This window comes from Paramormyrops kingsleyae, chromosome 4, assembly GCF_048594095.1.
Source record: "Paramormyrops kingsleyae isolate MSU_618 chromosome 4, PKINGS_0.4, whole genome shotgun sequence".
NCBI lineage: Eukaryota > Metazoa > Chordata > Actinopteri > Osteoglossiformes > Mormyridae > Paramormyrops > Paramormyrops kingsleyae.
In genome coordinates this window covers 12,556,085-12,579,566 of record NC_132800.1, presented here as the reverse complement: position 1 = coordinate 12,579,566, position 23,482 = coordinate 12,556,085, and the positions used below count along the sequence as shown (strand labels likewise).

At 44.1% G+C, this 23,482-nt stretch overlaps 2 protein-coding genes across 2 annotated transcripts in view; one reads left to right on the top strand and one right to left on the bottom strand.

Moving 5' to 3' along the window:
- Positions 1–23,482, top strand: part of LOC140588728 (uncharacterized) — a 462,332-nt gene that overhangs the window by 316,367 nt on the left and 122,483 nt on the right. The window lies entirely within an intron of this gene.
- LOC111858559 (NLR family CARD domain-containing protein 3-like) lies at positions 766–14,994 on the bottom strand. Its single transcript, XM_072710680.1, has 11 exons — positions 14,918–14,994; positions 12,590–12,686; positions 11,722–11,835; positions 9,706–9,766; positions 8,975–9,203; positions 7,077–8,814; positions 5,954–6,127; positions 5,642–5,815; positions 5,329–5,502; positions 5,172–5,218; positions 766–1,618 (listed from the first exon to the last, which is right to left on the bottom strand). Exons 2-11 carry the CDS (start codon positions 12,649–12,651, stop codon positions 1,086–1,088), a joined length of 3,306 nt encoding a protein of 1,101 aa, XP_072566781.1. The 5' UTR covers positions 12,652–12,686; positions 14,918–14,994; the 3' UTR covers positions 766–1,085.

Below are 23,482 nucleotides of genomic sequence, written 5' to 3'. Positions count from 1 at the left end.
TAGAAAGGCTGCAGTCAGAATAACAAATCAGCTTAACTGTCCATTCTCGTTGTTGCTAAATATGCATATTTTTTTAACTTCACCAAATATTAGGAGTTTTATTGTAGACTATTTTTTATCAGGTTAATGTTTTATTGTGTGTAAGTAATGACTGTACCCGTTAACCATATCTGGCGTGTTGTGATGGGGACGTTAACTGAGGGACCGCAGCGTCTCCTGTGCTGCGACCGACCGAAACCCGCAGTTACCTCAGGACCTCAGATTCAGCCGTCTGAAGTTAAACCGTATTTTTAATAAGAAGTTCAAATGTGTTACGCTTTATTTTTACTTGTGTAATTATTTACTTAGGTAGTAAGGACTTAGTTCGGCTTTTAATGAGTCTTTTTCCGAGTTTTAATGGGGGTGAGAGAGAGAAGCGGTTTGCTAATTAGCTTGTCGATTGTCAGGTGTATCAGTTCATCGTTTTAGTTTGGAAATTTTTATTCTTGCTTGTTGTATTTTGATCATTTAATCTAACGTATGTTACTAATGTGATTTATAACTTTTGTTTTTAATTCTATGGATATTTTTTTGCTTTCACTGTTATGTCTCCCGTCTCCTTTTACATGATTATTATACATGCTGATTTATTCTAATCGTGTTAGTTATGTTCAATTACAGTAAAGTGAATTTATTGAATTGTATTATATGATTTATGTTACCCAGTTACCTCACGCTTTGAGCAGAGCTGAACCAGGACATTAATAGGATTGAATAAGAAGCCTTTATTGTCCGTGTACAGGCTGCAAATACAATATACAGACAGAAATATATAAAATGCACATATACAGGGGAGTGGTAAAGCCCCCCCAATCATCAGGATTACATTTCATTGCATCTTAATCAGACAGAAAAACATTTCATTTTGCATGTTTGTTCTGTTTGCTGAACCCAGTCACTTATTTTGTCTGACATATGTCACACTTCAGACAGAGTAAAAAGGGTAATACTGGTTAAAAAGCAGAGATTTTACCTTTTTGCCATGGAGAAGCAGTGACATGTGACACTCTGATAAGGTAAAAATGATTCCTCCAGCACACAGTGAGCTATCCCAGCATGCACAGGGACACGGAGGAGTTATAATAAACATGGAACCCTGGGCAGAGGGGTTCAGTGAATGAGGAGGTGAAGCTGTACAGGAGGGTCAGTCCATCAGAGGAGACTCTGTAGAAGGACAGAGTACCAGCCGCCCAGTCCAGATACACTCCTACTCTGTGGGAGCCTGAGGGCTCTATGGGTATGACAGTCTGTTTATTATTGTGCCAGACAGAGTAACTGTCAGGAGAGCAGAACAGCATCCATGACTTGTAATTGACTCCAAGCATACAGTCAGCACTGTCTCCTTTCCTCCCGATTCCTTTATAAGTCACTGCTATCCAGGCTCCATCTCCACTCCACTCAGCCTCCCAGTAACGGCGACCAGTCAGACTCTCTCTGCACAGAACTTGGGACCAGATGTCAAATCTCTCTGGATGATCAGGATATGGCTGCTCTGCCCCCCATGTCACCTTCCTGTTCCCCTCTGACAGAGACAGGCGGCTGTTTGCTGTGTTGGGGTCCAGCGTCAGCTGGCAGGAGTCTGTAGGCAAGAGGAAGAGCGATTAATCCCATCACGAAGCCCAGCATCTCCATCATTATCACTGTCACACCTCACACACTCACTAATACAGAACTCGCTCCAATACACACATTTTATTCCCAATATACTCATGTAGCCGAGACTGCGGCGCTCCGGCTACCGAACTGCACTTTAGTCTGAAAGCTATTATTCTGTACGATACATAAAATATAAAAACGAAGCAGGAATTCAAGTATGTGAAATACCTCAGGCGGGAAGACGGGATGAAATGTTGCGCGTGCTAAATTAATAGCCTTAATTACAGGTAAATAAAATTACAAACAGCATTAATCAAACATGTTAAACCTGAAATTGTACCACAAAGAGTACCACTCTAAGTTAATTTGTCTTTAATTCAAAATAAAAACTTCCTTCAAACCACTTCGGACACATACCTCCCTCCAGCAGCGTTCAGGACCGACTATGTGTCGGTCGCGAACGAGCCACTCAAAAGATCCGGATCATGATAGGGCTGGTCCGAATACCATTTTTTGAGCTTCGAGTATTCGGTAGTGATCAACATCGAATATTCGAAGCTTCGGTGGGAGGGGGCTGAATATATTCTTATCTCTAATAAAGGCAGGAATCTCTCTGTGTGTGTCTGTCTGTTGCATTTTTATGTCGAGAACCGTTCATCCAACTGCTGCGGACGCAAGGGAGTGCAAAGTCGCATTTTTGTGTAATATGGATACAGGCAAGTCGCGACACTTTCAGAATGATTAAAATTTTAATAAATGACAGAACAGCACGAGCCGAAAGCCGGGCGCTACATGCGGCCCGGGCAGGGTTTATATTATTTAAGAACGAACACTGCACTATAATACAAAACAATAACAGGTCTGTTAGAGCAATACTTTAAATAAGGTAGCCCAACATTTATCAATTAACGAAGTTCAACGAATTTAATAAATAAAGAACACGGCAGCAGCATACTTTCAATAAAATCACACATTTTAATTAACGGACAGTTTAAATAAAATTAAATGAATTCCCTTATAGAATAAAAACAGAAAACAACTTGTGCTGTAGTGGTAGGCCAGTTTCAAATCGCATATTTGATACACTGCCTTTGTTTTGTCTTCAGTCAATTTAAAGTGCTCCCACACAACTGAGGTCTTCGGCATTTTTGTCTTGACTGGGTATATATATGATTTATGTAACTGGGTAACATAAATCATATAATCCATGGGCGTAAATCCCGGGGGGGACGGAGGGGACATGTCCCCCCCGATGCGAGGGTTGTCCCCCCCAAAAAAATTATTAAAAATCGCACTATCTATTGTGAAAAATATATGTATGTATACCTAAAATAATTCTGTAAGTAGAAAAAAAAACAAACGCAAAAAATGCATTTAGAAACAGTTGAGTTCCCCCTCCCCTTCCTCACAGTGGTTTGGCCAACTGCCTGCTTTCTCAGGTCATCTCACCTACTCTACGCACACGAATCAGGTGTGTGGCTGCGGCTCAATTAATGTTGAACTCCAGTAAGTAGGGTATTTTATTCACTTTAAATAAAGCGATTCTCTTTAATGTAGTTGATGCAGACTCATTCATAAATTAGTTGCAGCAAAAATGCTGATTACCGATGTAATTTTCCACGAATCTGCTATATTAGCGATTAAAATATTACTTATCTAGTTAACGTTAGCTTGTTTACAATAGCTTGTTGCATAGTGCACTGCAACTAACACGCCAAAGCCGTTTGCCATGCATTGTTTTATTTGTGACGACTTGGCATAATGTTAACTAAACATTAACGGCCACAATTAGCATATTGTTTAACTGTGCATTTACTAAATGAGCACTGTGCTACGTCCGAACTGACCCCACTGTATTTTTTTTGTTTAATCAATATCTATTATGCATTTAAACAGTCATGTTTAAATTTTATTGTATGTTGATGGCTTCACTGTAAACAACATAACAAACAATGCAATAAATAGTTTTGAAGAAAAATCTGCTTTGTCATTGAACCTGAGAAAAACTTTGAAAATAACCATAATGACGCAGTCTCCATGCTACAATAATAATGATAGAAGCAAAGTTTTTCATTGTGGGGACATATCTTTATAAGTACAATTTGACTGTATTATTTGTGTCCCCTTCAAAAATTGCTCATGAGAAATTTTATATTTATTGTCCCCCCCTACTGTAAATTTACGCCCATGAGTAAATCACGATGTTGGCGTTGCCGCAAGGGCTAGTCATTTAAGCGCGAATGAGAACCGTTTCGCAGGGATCGATGTCACGTGTTATTTTTTTTTTCTTTCCGAATATTCGAATCTCAAAATGAAAACTCGAATGCCATCCCTCCAAACGAATACTCGAATATTCGAATATTCTGGTCCAACCCTAGATCATGACCAAGAGACATTTTTATAAAACAAAACATCTCCGCTGCTCAGCGCTCAATGCTGCTCTGGCTGTGACTGAAGTTTGTGTTAATGGCGTGTGAGTCGCGTGACCAATCGCGTGATGAATCAGACAAGGGGGAGGGGGGTGCGCGTGCTGACGGTGTACAGGTACAGAGCACGAGGGAGGGAGAGGAGGAGAGAAAGAGGGAGTGTGGTGCGCGAATAATAGGCAAGATGAGTGGTAGTCGGAAACGAAGCGGCATGCCTCAAAGGCAGAATGCACAGTTTGCAAGATGAAGCAGTCATTTCGAGCAGGATCCACAAACAACCTTCACAGACACTTAGGAACTGCGCATCCAACAGTTCAGATGGAAGGAAAAAGACAGGCTAGCGTGCTGCTACTGCCAGAAGCCGGATCAGCCCGTCTAAGCTGAGGCACTTAGCCTTTCTGCCCCAAAGGAAATGCTAACATATTTCACTGTTAGAAAGGTGATAGATAGTTGTTAAAGTGGATAGATACTAAAACTGTTGGATGCTGGTGTTTTGCACGTTATTTATTTATTTATTTATTATTTCTGTATTGTTATTTGTTATTTATGTTATTTGACTGTTAATGGCATCAAAGACAAAACTGATTTTCCACTTCTATGACATTCAATACACGTGTAGTAGTGTTTGAGGTTTTTACATTTAATCTTTTTATACCAAACATAATGTAAAATTATGGTATTGAGGAAATCATAAGGTTTAGTACACATATCAATCATGCGTCAAAACAGCGCTGAATCTGGCTGAGGCAGAAGTAATAAAATGAAGAATCGTTTGGGAGCCGGAAGAGCTCTTCTTGGTGAGCTGAGCCAAATGATCCGACTCACTAAAAAGAGGCGAAATTCCCATCACTAGCGCAGACTGAGGAGACGTTCAGTGTCACAGCCAGTTTGGGGAGATTACGGGTGCTGTCTTAGGACAATCCTAACAAATCTCAAAACAGTACTACTACAGAAGTCCCCAGACTCCCATTGTTATTTAAGAAAATAGTCATTTTTAAACCCAAAAAAAGAAAAGAAAAAAAATACAGACACACATCACAATAATTGTGTGAATGCTATCATAAAGTAGTATTAATGATATTAAGAATAAAAACATGCAAACAAACTTACATTTCTGGATCCCTGGTCTGGTCCTGCACTCTCCACTGTGGTCCACACTATAGCAGAAGCAGAATGACATCGTACTGCTGTATCCATTTATTTAACTGTTGTACTTTCTCCACATACATGAGTCTATAGCAGGAGCAGACACACATTCTGTACGCACTTCAGTTTCTCCAGGTTACAGCTGGGATCCTCCAGTAGAGCAGAGAGCAGCTTCACTCCTGAGTCTCCTGGGTGATTGTAGCTCAGGTCCAGCTCTCTCAGGTATGAGGGGTTTGACCTCAGAGCTGAAGCCAGGGAAGAACAGCCTTCGTCTGTGACTCTACAGCCTGACAGCCTGCAGAGAGACAGACAATATCTCTCCAATAAATAAAAACACCTCACCACTATGAGTATTACTGTTAAGTAAATGTGGCAACTTCAATAAAGATTTCAGTAATTACACATTACAGTGTGGAATACCCAGTAATATTGACCTCAGTATTTCCAGTGCACAGTGTGAATCCCCCAGTCGAGCAGAGAGCAGCTTCACCCCTGAATCCTGCAGGTCATTGTCACTCAGGTCCAGCTCTCTCAGCTGAGAGGAGTTTGATCTGAGAGCTGAAGCCAGGGAAGAACAGCCTTCGTCTGTGACTCTACAGCCTGACAGCCTGCAGAGAGACAGACAATATCTCTCCAATAAATAAAAACACCTCACCACTATGAGTATTACTTTGAGTAAATGTGATGACTTCAATAAAGATTTCAATAATTACACATTTCACTGTGGAATACCCAGTAATATTGACCTCAGTATATCCAGTGTACAGTGTGAATCCCCCAGTCCAACAGAGAGCAGCTTCACCCCTGAATCCTGCAGGTCATTGTCACTCAGGTCCAGCTCTCTCAACTGAGAGGAGTTTGATCTGAGAGCTGAAGCCAACACTTCACAGCATGTCTCTGTGAGTCTGCAGCTGTTCAGCCTGGAAAAGGAAACGTGTTAAGATATAAATACATACACGACACACACAGGTATATCAAATAAAATATAAAAATAAACAGTTTAAGTACAACAAGACATGCAGCATATAGCTGAAATATCAGTTATTTTGTTGTTTCCTTGTCCTAGTCAGAAACACAAATAGTTTTTGCTTGACACTCCCCAGCCGAGACAAACCTGCTGTTTAATGACCTTACAGGGTGAGTTACCCTGAGACTCTGTAATATCTGCATAAGTATTTTTATAAAGCTCTGAGCAGCGCTGGGGCTCAGTGATCAGCACTACAGCCGACCCAGGGGATCTAGGGTTTTGGGTTCAGTTCCTGCCTCGGATGTGTGTAAGTGTACATGTTTATGGGGGTTTGAATGTCAAGAAGAGCTTAAGTAATGTTAATTATAATGTTTATATGACTTTTGAATTACTGACACCATGACTGAAATACTTATTTTCTGTTTGCTGTATCTGACAACCTGTTCAATTTCCAAAACACTAATCAGACAATTATCAATCCTGTCAGACAGGGATGAAATAGTGAAACTCTATTCATCTCCCTGGAAAAATAGTGCTGTTGCCTCTCTGATCTTGCTCTCTCTGACACACACATACTGGTCAGAGCTCAGGGTTGGCCAGCATCCAGCCCCCTGAAGTTGAGGGGTAAGGGCCTTGCTCAAGGGTCCAAAACCAGCATCACTCTGCCAGCCAGGAATTTAAACCAGTGACCTTCTGACCACAGGCACAGAGTCCAAACCCACTGAACCACACGCCACACCAAGAATGTTAAGAAAAATATATACATATCCTGCAGTATCCAGAATGAAAAAGAATTTCTGGGTGTCTATATAAATACACCCTAATTGTTCTGATAAGATAAAAGAAGTATTATGAATAACATCTGTTCTTCTTTAGCAACAGACGTATGTAAGATCACTTACAGAGCTCTCCTAGATTTCTTGATCACAGGCAGTAGCCTCTGAAGACCTTCATCTGATCTGATGTATTTCTTCAGATCAAAGACATCCAGCTCCGTATCTGACACCAGTAACACAAAGGCCAGAGCTGACCACTGTGCAGGTGAGAGGTCTGCTGCTGAAAGACTTCCTGAATTCAGGTATCTTTGTACTTCCTCTATTAGAGAATTGTCACCCAGTTCATTCAGACAGTGGAACAGGTTGATGGTCCTTTCTGCAGATAAATTCTCCTGTATTTTCTTCTTGATGTACTGGGCTGTTTCCTTAATGTTATGTGAGCTGGGTCTTGTCTCTCCCAGTAGTTTTTGTAACAGAGTTCTTTTCTGGCCCAGTAGCCTTTGTAACAGATTCTTACTGGAGTCTGTTGAGAGGCCAAGGAGGAAGCGGAGGTAGAGGTCCAAGTGTCCATTCTTGCTCTTTAATGCCTGATCCACTGCAGTCTTCAGCAGGTCAGCTGATGAGTTTGACAGAAACACATATAAAGCAGCGAGATACTCCTGGATGCTCAGATGCACAAAGCAGTACACCTTCTCCTGATACAATCCATATTCCTCCTTAAAGACTTCTGTGCACACTCCAGAGTAAACTGAAGCTTCAGTGACGTCAATGTCATTCCCTATCAGATCTTGCTCATAAAATATGAGATTGCCTTTATCAAGGTTGTCAAAAGCCAGTTTACCAAGTTTCAAAAGGAATTCCTTGCTGGTTTCATAGTTTTTCATATACTTGTCATTTTTTAAACTCGCCTGAAGGATCAGGAAGTGTGTGTACATTTCAGTCAGAGTCCTTGGAATTTCTCCCTTCTCAGTCTCATTAAAAAGCCTTTCGAGGACAGTGGCTGAAATCCAGCAGAACACAGGTATGTGGCACATGATGAAGAGGCTCCTTGATGATTTCACATGTGTGATAATCCTGCTGGCCAGGCTCTGATCACTAAATCTCTTCCTGAAATACTCCTCCTTCTGGGAATCAATGAACCCTCGTATCTCTGTCACCTGGTGGACACACTTAGGAGGTATCTGATTGGCTGCTGCTGGCCGGGAGGTTATCCAGAGGAGAGCGGATGGAAGCAGATTCCCATTAATGAGGTTAGTCAACAGCACATCCAGTGATGTTTTCTTTGTTAAATCAAACCAGCTCTCATTGTTATAAAAATCTAGAGGAAGGCGACATTCATCCAGACCATCAAAGATCAACAAAACTCTGTACCTATACAGCTCAGTGGATTCAAGCCATTTCTGTTCTGGGACAAAGTGGTGAAGCAGATCAATCAGACTGTATTCATCCTTAATCAAATTCAGGTCCCGGAAAGGAAGAGCAAATATGAAGTGAATGTCCTGGTTTGCTTTTCCTTCTGCCCAGTCAAGAATAACTTTCTGCACAGAGACTGTTTTCCCGATACCTGCCACCCCTTTAGTGAGTACAGTTCTGATAGGTGTCACACGCCCATGTAAGGGTTTAAATATATCATTGCATCTGACTGTAGTATCTTCTGTTACCCTTTTCTTGGATGCTGTTTCAATCTGTCTCACTTCATGTTCATCATTGACTCCTCCAGCTCCCCCTTCAGTTATGTAGAGTTCTGTGTAAATCTCTTTGAGAAGTGTTGGCTGTCCTTCCTTAGCTTTCCCTTCAAATACACACTCAAATTTCTTCTTCAGGTTACATTTGATTGTGCGCTGATACTGCGACAGAAGATGCCCTGAAACAAAACAAGAGCTTTTCAAAAAACATTTTTTTACTCATTAAAACCAAATTAAGTCAAATTAAATAAATGATAAACTGAAATGTAATACACATATTTCCATAAATTCTTTTTCTGCAGTAAATCAAACACACACTGAATGAGGTACAGCTCTTACTCTTCTCCAGCATGTCAGCGAGATCATTTTGCTCCATGGTCCTCAGGATGTACAGTGTGATCTTCAGAGCTCCCTCTCTACCACAGGTCTTCTGCATCTGACCATCACTGTCCAGGTCATTGTCCTCCTCCAGCTGAGGCTCAGAGCATTCTGGGTAATTCTGATCTAGGTACCTTTTGAATTTCATCAGCTCATGCTTCAGAAACTTTTGAGCTTTTTTCTCCAATAACTGAAATGAACAGTTACAGTTTAATTATTATCACTCCAGGCATCTTTTTATAACTTCATTTGTGAATTATGCTGTGTTCCATTTCAACTTGTAACTTGGAAATTCAGAGTTCCTAGTGAGAAATATCAACTGAAGTCGGAATTTAATGTACTCTGGGCTAAATATAAGTGAATGAAGATGAAGGCCATTTAAACTGGGGCACATTAAATACAAGGAGTTATCTGGCTAAGCAAGAAATCCTGCTGTTTGAAACAGGTCCCTATTCAAGTGATTTCAGGTCCCTGGTTTTGCTAAATGTCTTTCCGACTTGCTGTACTGAAACGAGGTTAACTTGGGTGTGACGTCATTCCCAGCTCATACTTCCGACCTCTCAGGTAAATGGAATGCAGCATTAGTTGTAAATATCTCTTTCACAGGATGAACTACTTATTGTACATCTGTAGAAGATATATGTCAATTTAGATGAAATTTAAGAAAATATACTTCAGTAATAAATGCACACCTTGAAGATGGATGATAAGTCTTCTTTATGTGGATGTGAATTACATCTATTCACTCCGTCCCTGTGAATAAAACACAAATATCCAACCATTATATTTTTATTTAAATAGATGTATCTGCCATCCACATTCTGAGTTTATTTCATTAGGGTGGCTTCCTGACATCAGCTTGCTTATGACAGTATAAGAGAAGCAGTGACATCTAGTGGCAACACAGAGAGACAGCAGGTAGCAGCCTGGAGAGACAGTTTGACATGTAGCTCCCAGTCACTCAATGACATTCACTGGTTACTTCTTGTAAACTGTTTAACATGATTTCAAACAGATTTCAACTTAAGTATCATAACTATCCAGGGGTGGAAGTTTTTTTGGGGGGACAGCACTGATGTCGATTTTTTTTTTAGCTAAAAAAAAACACATAGATCAAACGTTCACATCAAACCGTTTATATAATTATTTGATTACAGTAAAATGAATAACAATATACCAATATACAAATTTTGTATGATATCGCCCCCCACCCCCCAATATCACTCCTGTTTCTCTTTTGGCTCCAAAAGCAGCTGGCTTAACCCCAAAGGGATTTGTTCTGTCCCTTGTTTCCAGGGTTAACACTAGACTGCCTGTAATACTCAGGGGCTTCCTGTCTCTTGCTGGGCTGCACCTCAGGTACCCAGCAGGCCCAGGCTCTGGTGTGACCTCTGGCAGCTCCGTAGGATCTTGTCCAGTGTGAGAGAAAAAATGACTAGAGGGATATTTTGTAATCAGCTTTGAAACTGTATCTTTGTGCAACTAATGCAAAAGTACCTGAGTGTTAGGCAGCTGACAGCCAAGAATGTAAGCTTAACAGAATTAAGAGTTAACCTTAGTGTAGCAATATGTGCTTGAACTTTGTGCTCATTAGATTGAGCAGAAATGCAGGATAGAGAACAGAAATGCAGGTTTAGAGCGTGTTTATCAGACAGAACAGGAAAATCACAAAAGGCTACAGTGAGTGGGGGCTGCTTGCAGGTGGCCAGACCCATAAATTACAGGCTGTATAAAGTACATATGAAATGCTAATTACAAAATATCCCTCTAGTCAATATTTCCCTCACAAGTGTTTTCCCTGGTCCCAGGTTCATAGCTCCTTAGTTCTGTGTTTGTTAATTGTTAGTTAATTCCACCTGTGTCCTGTTTCCAGTGTCTGCTCTGATTGGTTGATTGTGTTGAGTTCTCACACCTGCCTTTTGTTAGTCCCCATGATCTGTGTATTTTACTGCCTGCCTGTGGTCAGTTCCCTCAGTTGGTCATTGTATCACATGCTGTTGATCCTGTGCTTTGTTCCTGTGTGTATTGGATTCCTGTGTAGTTATTTTCCCCTTAGTTCTGCTCCCTTGGTTGCTGCTCTTTACTAGTGTCCCCTGTGTTTTGTTGTTATGGCCTTTTGACCCCTCATGGTTCCCTTATTTTCTGCTCTGTGTTTTGTTATAAATAAACCCCTGTCATCTTGGAGCCGCACTGTGGATCGTCATCCTTTCCTCGCTTGCACCATCCGCCGATCCCATAACAACTAGCTAATTAGTAACAGACACTGTTCCATTAAACATGTTCAAACTGAAGCCTCAGTCTGAACAGAGCTAAGGAGCCCATGAGAATCTATTTATCATCAAAGCAGAAACATCCGTCCCAGAAGAAGACAATCTATTGTCCAATCATGCTTAATCAATATAGAGCAGTAGCTTTTTTCCAGCTGAATGCTGAGGATTGACATTTAAAATGCACTTTTCAATCTACCTTCTAATTCCAGCTCTCAAGACGTACAGTAATCTTTACAGTAATCCTCATCCTTTTACCTCAGATGTGATTTATACAGAAGACAGACAAAACTTCTATTTAAAATTTCAAAGACAAGGGGATTTGCAAAAGTTAAAAAAATTTGAAAGTTGAAGATTTGTTTTCCTTGTAGCTTGTGTTTGCCTGTATGTCTTTTGACTGAGAGTCTGAGTATTTTAAACAACGTTTAAATGTATATTTACCTTTGATCTGTAGGAAAAGGTCCCTCTCTGAATACAATTGGTAGTTCCATTGACCAGTCACTGTTCATGGAAACACAGCTGGGTACAGGTGAGCCTGCTCTCTCCATCAGGACACTGTGGACAGTGAGAGGAAAGATCCTCATTATATAAATATAATACATATAATGTGGACAGAGTCACATTGAATCTTCAGCTGTTTAACCTTCTGCTCTGTCTTCATGTACTTTGTTATGCTGTGAAGCTCTTGATGCAAACATGCTTGTTTGCATTTACATGCTTGTTTGCATTTACATGCTTGTTTGCATTTAGCTTTAATGTGAAATAGTGTCTCACCTAAAATGAAGATCCCAATATGAAAGGTTTAGAATCATTGTTACAGCCTCCGTTGCTATACTTGTTAACTTGCCTGATATTATATAAATTTAGCCTTAAATGGGGTTCCCCAGTAAATTTCACCAAGTTACCAATAAAAAAGTTTGCCGACCAGCTACTGGACTGAATACTGATAACATGTTCTGAATCTGGGGGGGGGGGGGGGGGGGGGATGCGGAGACCGAAAATATGGATTTTATTTTAGCGCATATTCAGAAAATCATCTTGCGCCGTAAAGATGTGAAAAATTGAAGCGCTAGGTGGCAGCAGAGGATGGCGTCCGGGGAGTACAATTAGATGTCAATTCTTTAAGGAAATTAAATTTCATAAATTTCACAAAGGATAAACATAAATCATCTACCCCACGGACTTGAAGCAGTTAAGTCTCGAGGAAGTGAATTACGTTAAGACTGATTTCTCGCTCTTTCGAGAATGCTGGAACGTTTATTTTTATGACCGTGTTTAAAGCCGTACAAACACACAGGTTTTGTCTTACCTCTCAGCTCTCTTTGTTTTACACTCCACAGGGGGGGTCACTTCAGAAGCAGCTCGCTCCATATTTGTGCCGATCTAGATAACTGATGCTGGGGCCCCTAAAGATCACGAAGGGTAAATATAGTGACATACATATACAGTATGCATAATATCTACTAGCTACTTAATGCAACGGGTGCGGCCGCTATATATAGGTGTGTTTTTATATGTATACTAGGGGTGTGCAAAGCAGCCGGTATTTGTATCTGTATTTGTATTTGTTGAGGGGGGAAAAGTATTTGTATTTGTATTCGTATTCGAGTAAAATTCAAAATAGGCGTAAAAATCCAGTTTTTTTGCGTTGCACTTCTAATTTACGTTATAGTGTAAGTATTCTTTAATTATAATTATGGATATGCAGTAGACAGAGTAACTTAAACGTACCATATACTGTAACTCCTACAAGTGCATACAATTCGACACAACTACACAAGCATTGTTTTAACCTTTTTAACCAAACGTTAACGTTACTCTGTCAACAGCCTATTGTCTAAATTACCGAGCTAACAGAGCTACGTAAACAGAGCGAACATGAGAGCACCTGACTGCAGACGTCAATAATGCAGCGTAATGGAATAATCTCCCGATCAAACTCCGCTTCCCGAAAGTTATAAACTGCCTCCGGAACCCAGTTAAGGTACAAAAATCTATTCAACAAAAATAGTGATAGTTAAGTCTTTTTTTCGCTCAGCCGAGCCTTCTCTGTTGCTGTGTGGAGCAGCCTGTGTCAGTCACCTCTTTTACTCCCCCCCCCCCCGACTCCTGAACTCACTCACTCATCCGGGCATGCACTGCGGTCTCAAGAGGAAACGCAGCTTTTTAATATAAAGTTTTTCTTGTTCCCGAATACAAATATTTTTTAAAGTATTTGTTCGAAATAAGTATTCGTAAAAAACACATTATTTGTGCCTTTCCGAATACCGTATTCGGGTTCGGCTCCACCCCTAATGTAGGTAGGCCTATGTCACAAAAAATTTCAAAGTTGTTGGATTTTTACAACAATAGTACCAGAAGAAAGGGCTTGATAAGACCTTTCCAATGATACCAAGAACTTCTTTCTGTGATGAATGGCAAGAAAGTTATAGGATATTTTGTAACGCCAATTAAGGCTTTTTAACGTCCACTTAGTAACAGATAAAACAATGGAGAACCATATTTGACTTTGTGACCTGTTTATGGTGTTCAGAAAAATGAGCATAACTCTGTTAATGTTTATCAGATTTTAATAAACTAGGTATCATTAGAAAGCTTATTCCTTGCCTAACAGTCTCAGATACACTGAAAATAAAACAAATAATTATTTAATTTATTTGTCTGTCAATTAATACTCACCGGTGAATGTATGTAGTGAATAATACAAAGAATGTCTTTTCAAAGAGTCCACAGCATCAAATTAAAAAGTACTTTGTGTTATCATTATAATCCATTCAATAATAATACATTTGAAAAGCATTGTCCATAGTAAAGTATCAAAAGGTACAGGTAAATATGCAGTATGTGCCCGTAAAGAACTGTCTGATCTCCGGGAGTTGAAGAAAAGAAGTCTTTGAGATGCTGCCTTGCTATGCCAGCCCGTGCTGGTTGTGGAGGATTACGTTTTCTCTTCATGTTAAAGGTAACTGCAAAGACAATATGCAACTATTTCTAGCCTTTCCAACCCATTCAAAATTATCAATCATCTGTGTTACAAAAGCAAGCGATGGGTATCTACTCCATTTTATTACAAGAATATATATTCATAAACAAAGCTGTAAATTCCATGCTGAAAATCATGCTATTTTCGGCTCTTGCTGCACTATTCACCACAAAACATGACCGGCTCTCGCGGCGGATCCAAAAAAGTGAACTGCTGATCGATACATTTTGCTCAAAATACGCCTAAATACAATAAACTAACTAAGAAATATAATTATCATAATTTGAAGAATAATTCTGCTTACGTTTATTGTCCCAACGAAGGTTTTAACGAGTGAAATTTTCGGTAAGATCGGGAGGAAATTTCGAAGTTATCAGAAAGTCAGATTACCGTGTTTTGAATGGAAATCCCCAGATGAAGGTGTGTTTTACGTTATCAGAACGGGTTACCCTAATAGACACAAAAATAACACAACAAAAAGGCAAAAACTATTGGGATACCCTGGTGCTCTGTGGAATGGCGACCAAATTGAAAACGAGGCTGCCTGCCAAAGCCCCTATGGCGCAGAACTGGTGATTGTGACATACCTACCTAATGTATACATACATACATACATACACACGCACACATATATTTTATTGACTAAAACCTTACCTTGTAATACAGAATCTTATCCGTGTTTCTTGACAAAATGGAGAGTCCAGCATTAAAATACTTTCACTTTCATTTACAAACTGGAAATGCTGCATATCAAACGCGGGAGCGATCTAAGCAGAAATGTACACGGACTCAGTGGCCCGGCGTAGGATTTTTGGGGATATTATCCATGCGACTTAATAACAAGTAATAATAAGATAAAGGGGACAAGCTCCCGCCGCCACCTAATTCTGTCATGACTCACATTTTGTGTTATACTTGTACATATAAAACGCGGTTCTGCAATGACACTTAAATCAATAACACACATAAATCAATATCATACAATCTTACTTACGATTCACTTTTCACATTTGTCGCCGCCCTACGGCTGCTTTAGATAGATTCCTCTGTCTTTTGAGACAGATGCATGTCCTTTAAAGTGAGCTTTGAACAGTGGACTGTGCGTAATGTACAATATATAGATTTATAGGAGTACCAGATCTGAGATGTGTGCCTGTCATAGACTGTCCACAGCTCTAAGCACTTTACCATAGATGTGTCTTATTTTGTCATAGTTTATTAACCCATGTATATATTGTCCTTTTGCATGGGTACGGTATAATTAATAAACATGTATATACATAGGTAACCTAACAATGCAAGGGGTGTGCATTGGCCCCCAGAGTCCACTGTTCAAAGCCCACTTTGCAGAGCATGTTTGTCTCGTTTAGCGTTAGAGTACGTAATTATGCCATTTCCTACCCTTTGTACTATGAATGGAGACTCGGGGCACCAGTGACTGTGAGTGAATAGGAAGTGCGCATGCGAACATTCAAACATTAATTAAAATTCGCCCGTAAAAAAATCTGGAAAACTAACCACACAACCGCAGTCACACGCACATACAGATATATATACAGGCACTGACATACAGATATACACGCACTCATACACATGCGCACTAGGGGTGTGTTACAGCGCGGCATGACACAGGCGGGGAAAATGGTGACGATCCACTAGCGGCTCCAAGACAAAAAGGTTTATTATTGTCTGTTTTAGTTCATGTTATGTTATGCTTATGAGCTCTTATTATGAAGCACCAAAACACACATTTTAAAAACAACACAGAGGACAACCTCAAAATGATATTCACAATTGTGGTGAAATGTATGCAGAAACCTTGCAACAATGTAGTAAATATGAAAACACATCCACTGCTAAAATAATTTCTCAGTTTTTTAGCTCATTCTTGGTTAATGTTGAATGATCTCAGTTGTAAAAATGTGAATGTCCAATATAAAACAACAGTATGATCATTCTGTATGTATTACGATCGCGTGGAAAGACGAGGCAGGAAGGCGAAAATCCACAAGTATGGTCATTTTTGTTAACATTTTTGTTTATTGTCTGTTTAATATTAATATAAGTTAATTTAAATCATATTTGAAAAAATACAAACCATAAAATACTAGGTTACACAAACTAGACTTAAAGCAATCTGATTCAACTATTGTATGACATCCACATACAGTATATTGCCAAAAGTATCGAGACACCCCTCCAAATCACTGAATTCAGGTGTACATAGACGAGCTGCCACCAGTGACATTTTCCAGTTCGGATGACTCCTGTCTGCTTCGGAGAATGGAGCAGCTGTGCACTGAAGTGGAGGCTTTAAAACATATAACCAAACTCCAGACGGACTTTTGTGAGCAAGTTCGCGCTGACGGTCTGGAAATCAATTGCCGAGTGACGGCACTGGAGTGCTGATCAGGAGCACTGGTTGGTATTGCTGCTGAGAAAACACTGGGTCCAGAGACTGCTTCTCACACTGCATGGGAGAACCATCCTGTGGAACTGCAGGGGAGGCGAGATGAAGAACGCGGGACCTTGAGGTATGGAGCTGGCTTGGATGGCCTCCACACACAGAGCGACGTTTCATCATGCTGGCCTGGTCCTGATCACTGCAGCCGCGATGGGGCTGTGATGGCAGCCCCTGGTAACAACATGGAAACTCTTGTAATGGGGAAGGACCAATTAGTTGGGGCAATGTCTCTCACAGGCTCCCCACCATGGAGTAAAGTTGAGAAAAGTGGCCGGTCTCGGCAGAAGAGACAGAAATCTGCTGCGGGTTCGGGTGTGCTTGACGTTACCGGTGTCCGTAATAAGAGACATGGGCTCGTACCGATTATAGGTACTGGAGTGGAGAGTACCATCAAAACTGTGAAGACCAGATCAGTGAGTGTATTTGCCACGAAATTTTCCCCTGACCTGGAAGCAGAGACGCTTGCCTTGTATCTTAAAGGTAAACTTAACAGGGAGGTCACCTGCCAGGAAATCGACAATGTACCCGGCAGGGTTGGGTCTTTTAAAGTGACTGCTGAATGGAATGACGTTGGTGAAATGTAGACTGCTGAGCTCTGGCCTGAAGGGGCTCTGGTCCGGCGTTATTATGAACCACGTAAGGCCAGTACTGTTGGATTGAATACTGTGCCTCCCATAAGGGAGGTAAATGTGCCCTCTGGTGCTAATGTATCGGTTTAACAATGTCAATTAGGGTGCCGTCTTACACCTGCCGTGGCCTGCGTTTAGGGCAGAGCGCAGGCGATAAAGCTTGGCGTTCTGTTGTGGACAATTTGCTGACAGAATGTGACATCTTATATTTACAAGAGACATTTTTAGCTAAACAAGACTTAGAAAAATTGAACTGTATTGATCAAAACTTCCTGGGTGTGGGGGAGTCAAAGACTGATCTTAGCGAGACGATAGTTAGAGGTAGAATTCCAGGAGGGGTGGCTGTGCTCTGGGATAAAAAGCTCGATGGTGTGATAAAGCCGATTAGGCTCGATGTAGTTGGTGTATTGGTATACTATATACTCATGAATATTGTCACACCCTGCTCCGTCCGCTCCTGATGTGTGCCACGCCCCCTCATTATCCACGTGTGCTTTCCCGATCGTGCCCAGCTGTTCCTTGTTAGTTTGGCTTGTCTTCTGTATTTAGTCCGTGTCTGAGTCAGTCTTCCCCAGATCCGTCATTAATGTTTATTGGTGTCTTGGTCCCGTCCACCCGAATAAACCCTTTGTCTGCATTCTCGGCTTGCCTCGCTTGCTTCCCGGCACGCTCGCTTCCCGGCTCGCTCGCTCACCCAGCGTAACAGAATGACGGATCTCCACAGCGACTCACCGCAGCAAGCCGAAGACGAGCGGCTCGGCTTGCTGCAAGAGGTGGTCTATTGGCTAAACCTGCCAGAGGTCCGTGAGGACCCTGGACTCCGGGACCTAGCCAGCAGAAGCGGGACCCTCCTTCAAGAGATGACCCCGCTCACGAGCGCGCACGTCATAGCCGACGTGCGCGAACTTCTCCGGCAGCTTGGAGAGGGAGTGACGGAGAGGCGGCTCCAGCCGCTCGTTCTCTCCGGGGCAACCCCGTCGCAACCACCCAGCCAACGCCGGAGAAAGAGGCGCAAGGGGAAAGGAATGGAGGAGACCCCGACCGTCCTCCTGGGGGCCTGCTTATTACTCCCCGCCTGGGATGACACCGCCGCTGCACCGCCGGCAGCAACTGCTGCTGCTACCGCCGCTCTGCCCGCGGCTGCGCTGCCTGCTGCTGCTGCCGCCTCTCTGCCCGCGGCACCGCCTGCTCCAGCTACTGCCGTTTTGCCAGCGGCACCGCCTGTCCTGCCTGACCCGCCTGACCCGCCTGTCCTGCCTGACCCGCCTGTCCTGCCTGCTGCAGCTTCGGCCGCTCTGCCCGCGGTACCGCCTGCTGCTGCTTCCGCCGCTCTGTCCACGGCACCGCCTGCTGCTGCTTCCGCCGCACTGCCCGCGGCGCCACCTGCTACTGCTGTCGCCGCTCTGCCTGCGGTGCCGCCTGCAGCACCAGATGCTGTGGTCGCCGCTCTGCCCGCGGCACCACCTACTGCTGCTGCCGCTGCACTGCCCACAGCACCGCCAGACCCGCACGTCCAGCCTGCCGTTGCTGCGACGGTTGTCGCTGCCCGACCCGAGGTGCCTACAGCGGCCCCTGCTGACCATGCAACGACGACGCCCGCCGGGGCGCCCCCTGCTGGTCGCACGCTTACGGTGGCCCCTGCAAGCCACGCTCTCGAGGCGCCCCCGCCTAATCTGCCCGTCTCGCCAGTCCTGCCGGCTCTTGACCTGCCCGTCTCGCCAGTCCTGCCGGCTCTTGACCTGCCCGTCTCGCCCGTCCTGCCGGCTCTTGACCTGCCCGTCTCGCCCGTCCTGCCGGCTCTTGACCTGCCCGTCTCGCCCGTCCTGCCGGCTCTTGACCTGCCCGTCTCGCCCGTCCTGCCGGCGCCCGAACTGCCTGAGGTGGCCGCGGTTGCGCCCCCTGCTGGCCGTGTGATGGCGGCGCCCGCTGTGGCGCTCCCTGCTGGTCGCGTGCTGGCGGCGCCCGCCGAGGCGCCCCCTGCTGACCGGACGCCCGAGGTGCCTGCCCAGGCGGCCCCTGCTGGTCGCACACCTGCAGCTGCCTCCGCTCTTCTTGAAGTGCCCGCCGAGGCGCCTCCTGCTGGCCACACGCCCGCGGCCCCGTCCGAGGCCGCCTCTCCCGTCCTGCCCGCGGCCCTGCCTGAGGCCACCTATCCCGTCCTGCCCGCGGCCCTGCCTGAGGCCGCCTATCCCGTCCTGCCCGCGGCCCTGCCTGAGGCCGCCTATCCCGTCCTGCGGCCCCGCCCGTGGCCCTGGCTGCCCCGCCCGTGGCCCTGGCTGCCCCGCCTGCGGCCACGCCCGCGGCTCCGGCTGCCCCGCCTGTTGCCTCCTTAGAGGCCCTGACTCCCTCGCCATTACCCCGGCAAGGCCGACACCCCCCAGGACCCCGCCTGTCAGTGTCCCGTAAGGGACGGGGACACAGGCGTAGGGCCCAGGTCCCGCCCGCCCTGCCCCCTGGCTCGCCCGTTCGGCCCCTGGCTGTGGCTCGGTGGCTGCCTGCGGGTCCTCCGGCTCGGGGTCGGCGGTCGCCTCTGGGTCCCCCCCTGGTTCCTCAGTGCCGGTCCTCGGTCCCGCCTCCGGCTCCGTGTCGGCCGCCTCCGGGCCCCCCTGCTCCGGCTTGGCGTCGGACGGCGCCTTCGCCGGCTCCGGCTGCGCCTCCGCCTGCCGCGGCTTCCCCCTCCTGCCTGCCTGCACCGGTGTTCCCTCCTGCTCCCTCCATGTCCCCTCCGTCACTCCCTCGTCCCGTTCCCTTGGTCCCTGGGTGCTCCCCTCCGGCTCCCTCCTTCCTCTCGCCTGCGGCCCCTCCGGCCGCTGCCCGTCGCCCGCCTGGGTTCCCTTGGGCTCCCCTGCTTCCTCCTCCCTTTCCCTCCGTCCCGCCTGTTTCTGCTCCTCGTCCCTCTGTGCCTCCTCCGTTCCCTTCTGGTCCCTTTGTCCGTCCTGTCTTTGCTCCTTGTCCCTCGGTGTCTCCTGGGTTCACTCCTTGCCCTGTTGTTCCTCCGTTGTCTGTTCCTTCTGTGTCTCCTTTCTCGGTCTGTCTGTCTGCCTTCCCGGTTCTTTGTCGTGTCCTGTCTTTCGTTTCGTCCTTGTTCTTGTTCTGTGTTTCGGTCTTGTTCCCTGTTCTTCGTTGATGGTTTTTGGTTTTGTCTTTCAGGTCCTGTTCCCCGGTCTCGTCTCGTCCGTCGCCTCCTCTCGGGCGCGCCCGGAGTGCGCGCCTTTGGGGGGGGGTTCTGTCACACCCTGCTCCGTCCGCTCCTGATGTGTGCCACGCCCCCTCATTATCCACGTGTGCTTTCCCGATCGTGCCCAGCTGTTCCTTGTTAGTTTGGCTTGTCTTCTGTATTTAGTCCGTGTCTGAGTCAGTCTTCCCCAGATCCGTCATTAATGTTTATTGGTGTCTTGGTCCCGTCCACCCGAATAAACCCTTTGTCTGCATTCTCGGCTTGCCTCGCTTGCTTCCCGGCTCGCTCGCTTCCCGGCTCGCTCGCTCACCCAGCGTAACAAATATAATAATTTTGTCATTATAAATGTGTATATACCATATGAGTCTCGTGGAAATGAGGATGAATATCTCAATAAGCTGGCTTTTATTAATGCTTTTATACAAGACAATAGCACCTACAGTGTATATGTGGTGGGGGACATGAATGCTGATATTACAGATACTAGCTCTCTATTTGCTAGTCATTTGATCCCCTTTTGTAGAGAATTTAACTCTTTCAAGTACACTGTTGCTGTCCGCAGACAGTTATACATACATAAGTGAAGCCTGCCATACTACATCACGGCCTGACCATTGTGTTAGTGTGGCAGATGTGCATGCAGCTTTAGGGAATATGTATATCGAGTATGGAGCAGCACTAACAGACCATATACCTTTTGGTTTTACAATAAATGTTGAAAAATTGCCGTCAACAGCTGGGAATAACACTGCTCCCAGTGGTGTTGTCACTGCAAAATTAGATTGGTCAGTTCTCACTAAAGAGGACTTCTCGGCTTATTACAGCAGCACAGATAAATATTTAAGTAATATTTATTTGCCTAGAGAAGCTCTTTTGTGTAGGGATGTCAGCTGTCAGGTTGAGGAGCACAAGAGAGTCTCTGTTGCATGTATGTGGATGTAGTGGCTGCTCTGTTTAATGGCGGGAACATTTTTCACAAACAATATAAGGGTAATAGGATGTATAACATTAGACCTGGTTGGAAGGAGCATGTTGCTCTATATCATGCTGAAGCTCGTGAAGCTTATGATCTCTGGGCCTTGGCTGGAAGACCAAGGCAAGGCCCAGAGTTTGACCATAAAAAACTTGCCAATGCTGGATTTAAGTAGCTGCTTGGTTTATATCTAAAAATGAGCAAACCATGAGGGCTGATTCCATGGCCAACAAAATGATGTGTAATGATGTTACTGGCTTTTGGAAAGAGGTGAGTGTCATGAATAATTGTAAATCTTCTCCTCCTTGCACTATTGATGGCATCTCGGGAGAAGATAATGTTGCAGCATTATGGAGACCGCACTATTGTTCCCTTCTTAATTGTTTAAGAAGTGAACCATTTGTTGAGGACTCTGAAATGAGTGATGAATCAATAATTATAAGGACACATGAAGTGTATGATGCCACGCAGAAACTTCCGAACAACAAAGCATGTGGCATGGACCTAATTAATGCTGAGCATTTGAAATATGCTAGTTTGAGGCTCTACTGTCTCTCAGCTTCACTGGTTTGATGATCCATGGAATATTACCAGATTCAATGATATCTACCGTACTTATCCCAGTAATTAAGGATAAAGTGGGAAAAGTTAGTTGCCTGGATAACTATAGGCCCATAGAATTAGGTGATCAGTGGTCATTGTTAACACACCACACAACAATGAAATGTGTCCTCTGCATTTAACCCATATGTGACTTTTGTGACATAGCAGGGGGCAGGTAATTCAGCGCCCGGGGAGCAGTGCTTGGGGGCAGTACTTTGCTCAGTATCTCAGTGGTGACTTGCTGGTGGGGGATTTGAACCTGCAATCTTTCGATTACAAGTGGGCTTCCCTAACCATCAAGCCACCACTGCCCACAATTAGCCATTAGCCAGCACCTTATCTAAGGTTATGGAAAGTATTTTGCTTGATAGGGTGAGTGACTACATTATTTCCCTTGATAATCAGTTTGGATTTAAACCAAAGCATGGCACAGACATGTGTATATATGCACTTAAGGAAATAGTGAATCTTTACAGGGCCAAAAATTCATCTGTTCTTATGTGTTTTATTGATGCTTCTAAAGCATTTGACAGAGTAAATCACAAACTACTCTTTATTAAGTTAAAGCTAGGAGGAGTGCCTGGGTATATTGTGAGGCTTCTTGCCTATTGGTCTGCCCACCAGAAGATGCATATTAAATGGGGGGGGTAGTATATCTGCCCCCTTTACAGTGTCCAATGGTGTTAGGCAGCGAGGGATTTTGTCCGCTCTTTAATTTATATGTTAATGAGCTGGCTATCATACCGCAAGCCTGCAACACTGGTTGTATGATTGGTGGGCTGTTGGTTAATCACCTTATGTATGCAGACGACCTTATAATATTTAGTCCCAGTAGTGCTGGGCTGCAGCAGCTTCTTACTATTTGTACGGAATATGGTGCAATATGATATCAAATATAATGCTGGCAAGAGTGAATGTTTTAATATGTAGAACCAAGCAGGACAAGTGGCTCAATTTTCCTGAGTTTAAATGATCTAATAATAGGCTTGAGGTCTGTAAAAATATTAAATATCTTGGTCACTTCATTACAGACGACATGAGTGATGATGATGACATATACAGACAATGTTGTAAGTTATATGCACAGGCACATTTGTTTCTACTCATAGGGGAAAAATGAGAAAAGAAGTTTGTTTCATTAGCTAAGATTATATTCTTTAATCACCTTGTCCAGGGTGGTCCCAGCCTTGTAACCTGTCCTGATCGGAAAAGGATCTCCATGACCCTGACCGGGGTAAGTGGTTAGGAGATGGATGGATGGATGGATGGATGGATATTCTTAAATGATTTATTGACGACATACTTAGTGCGCACACCCAAGATATTTAAAAAGCCCGAATGAATGGATGAACGATAGATAGATCAAATGAGT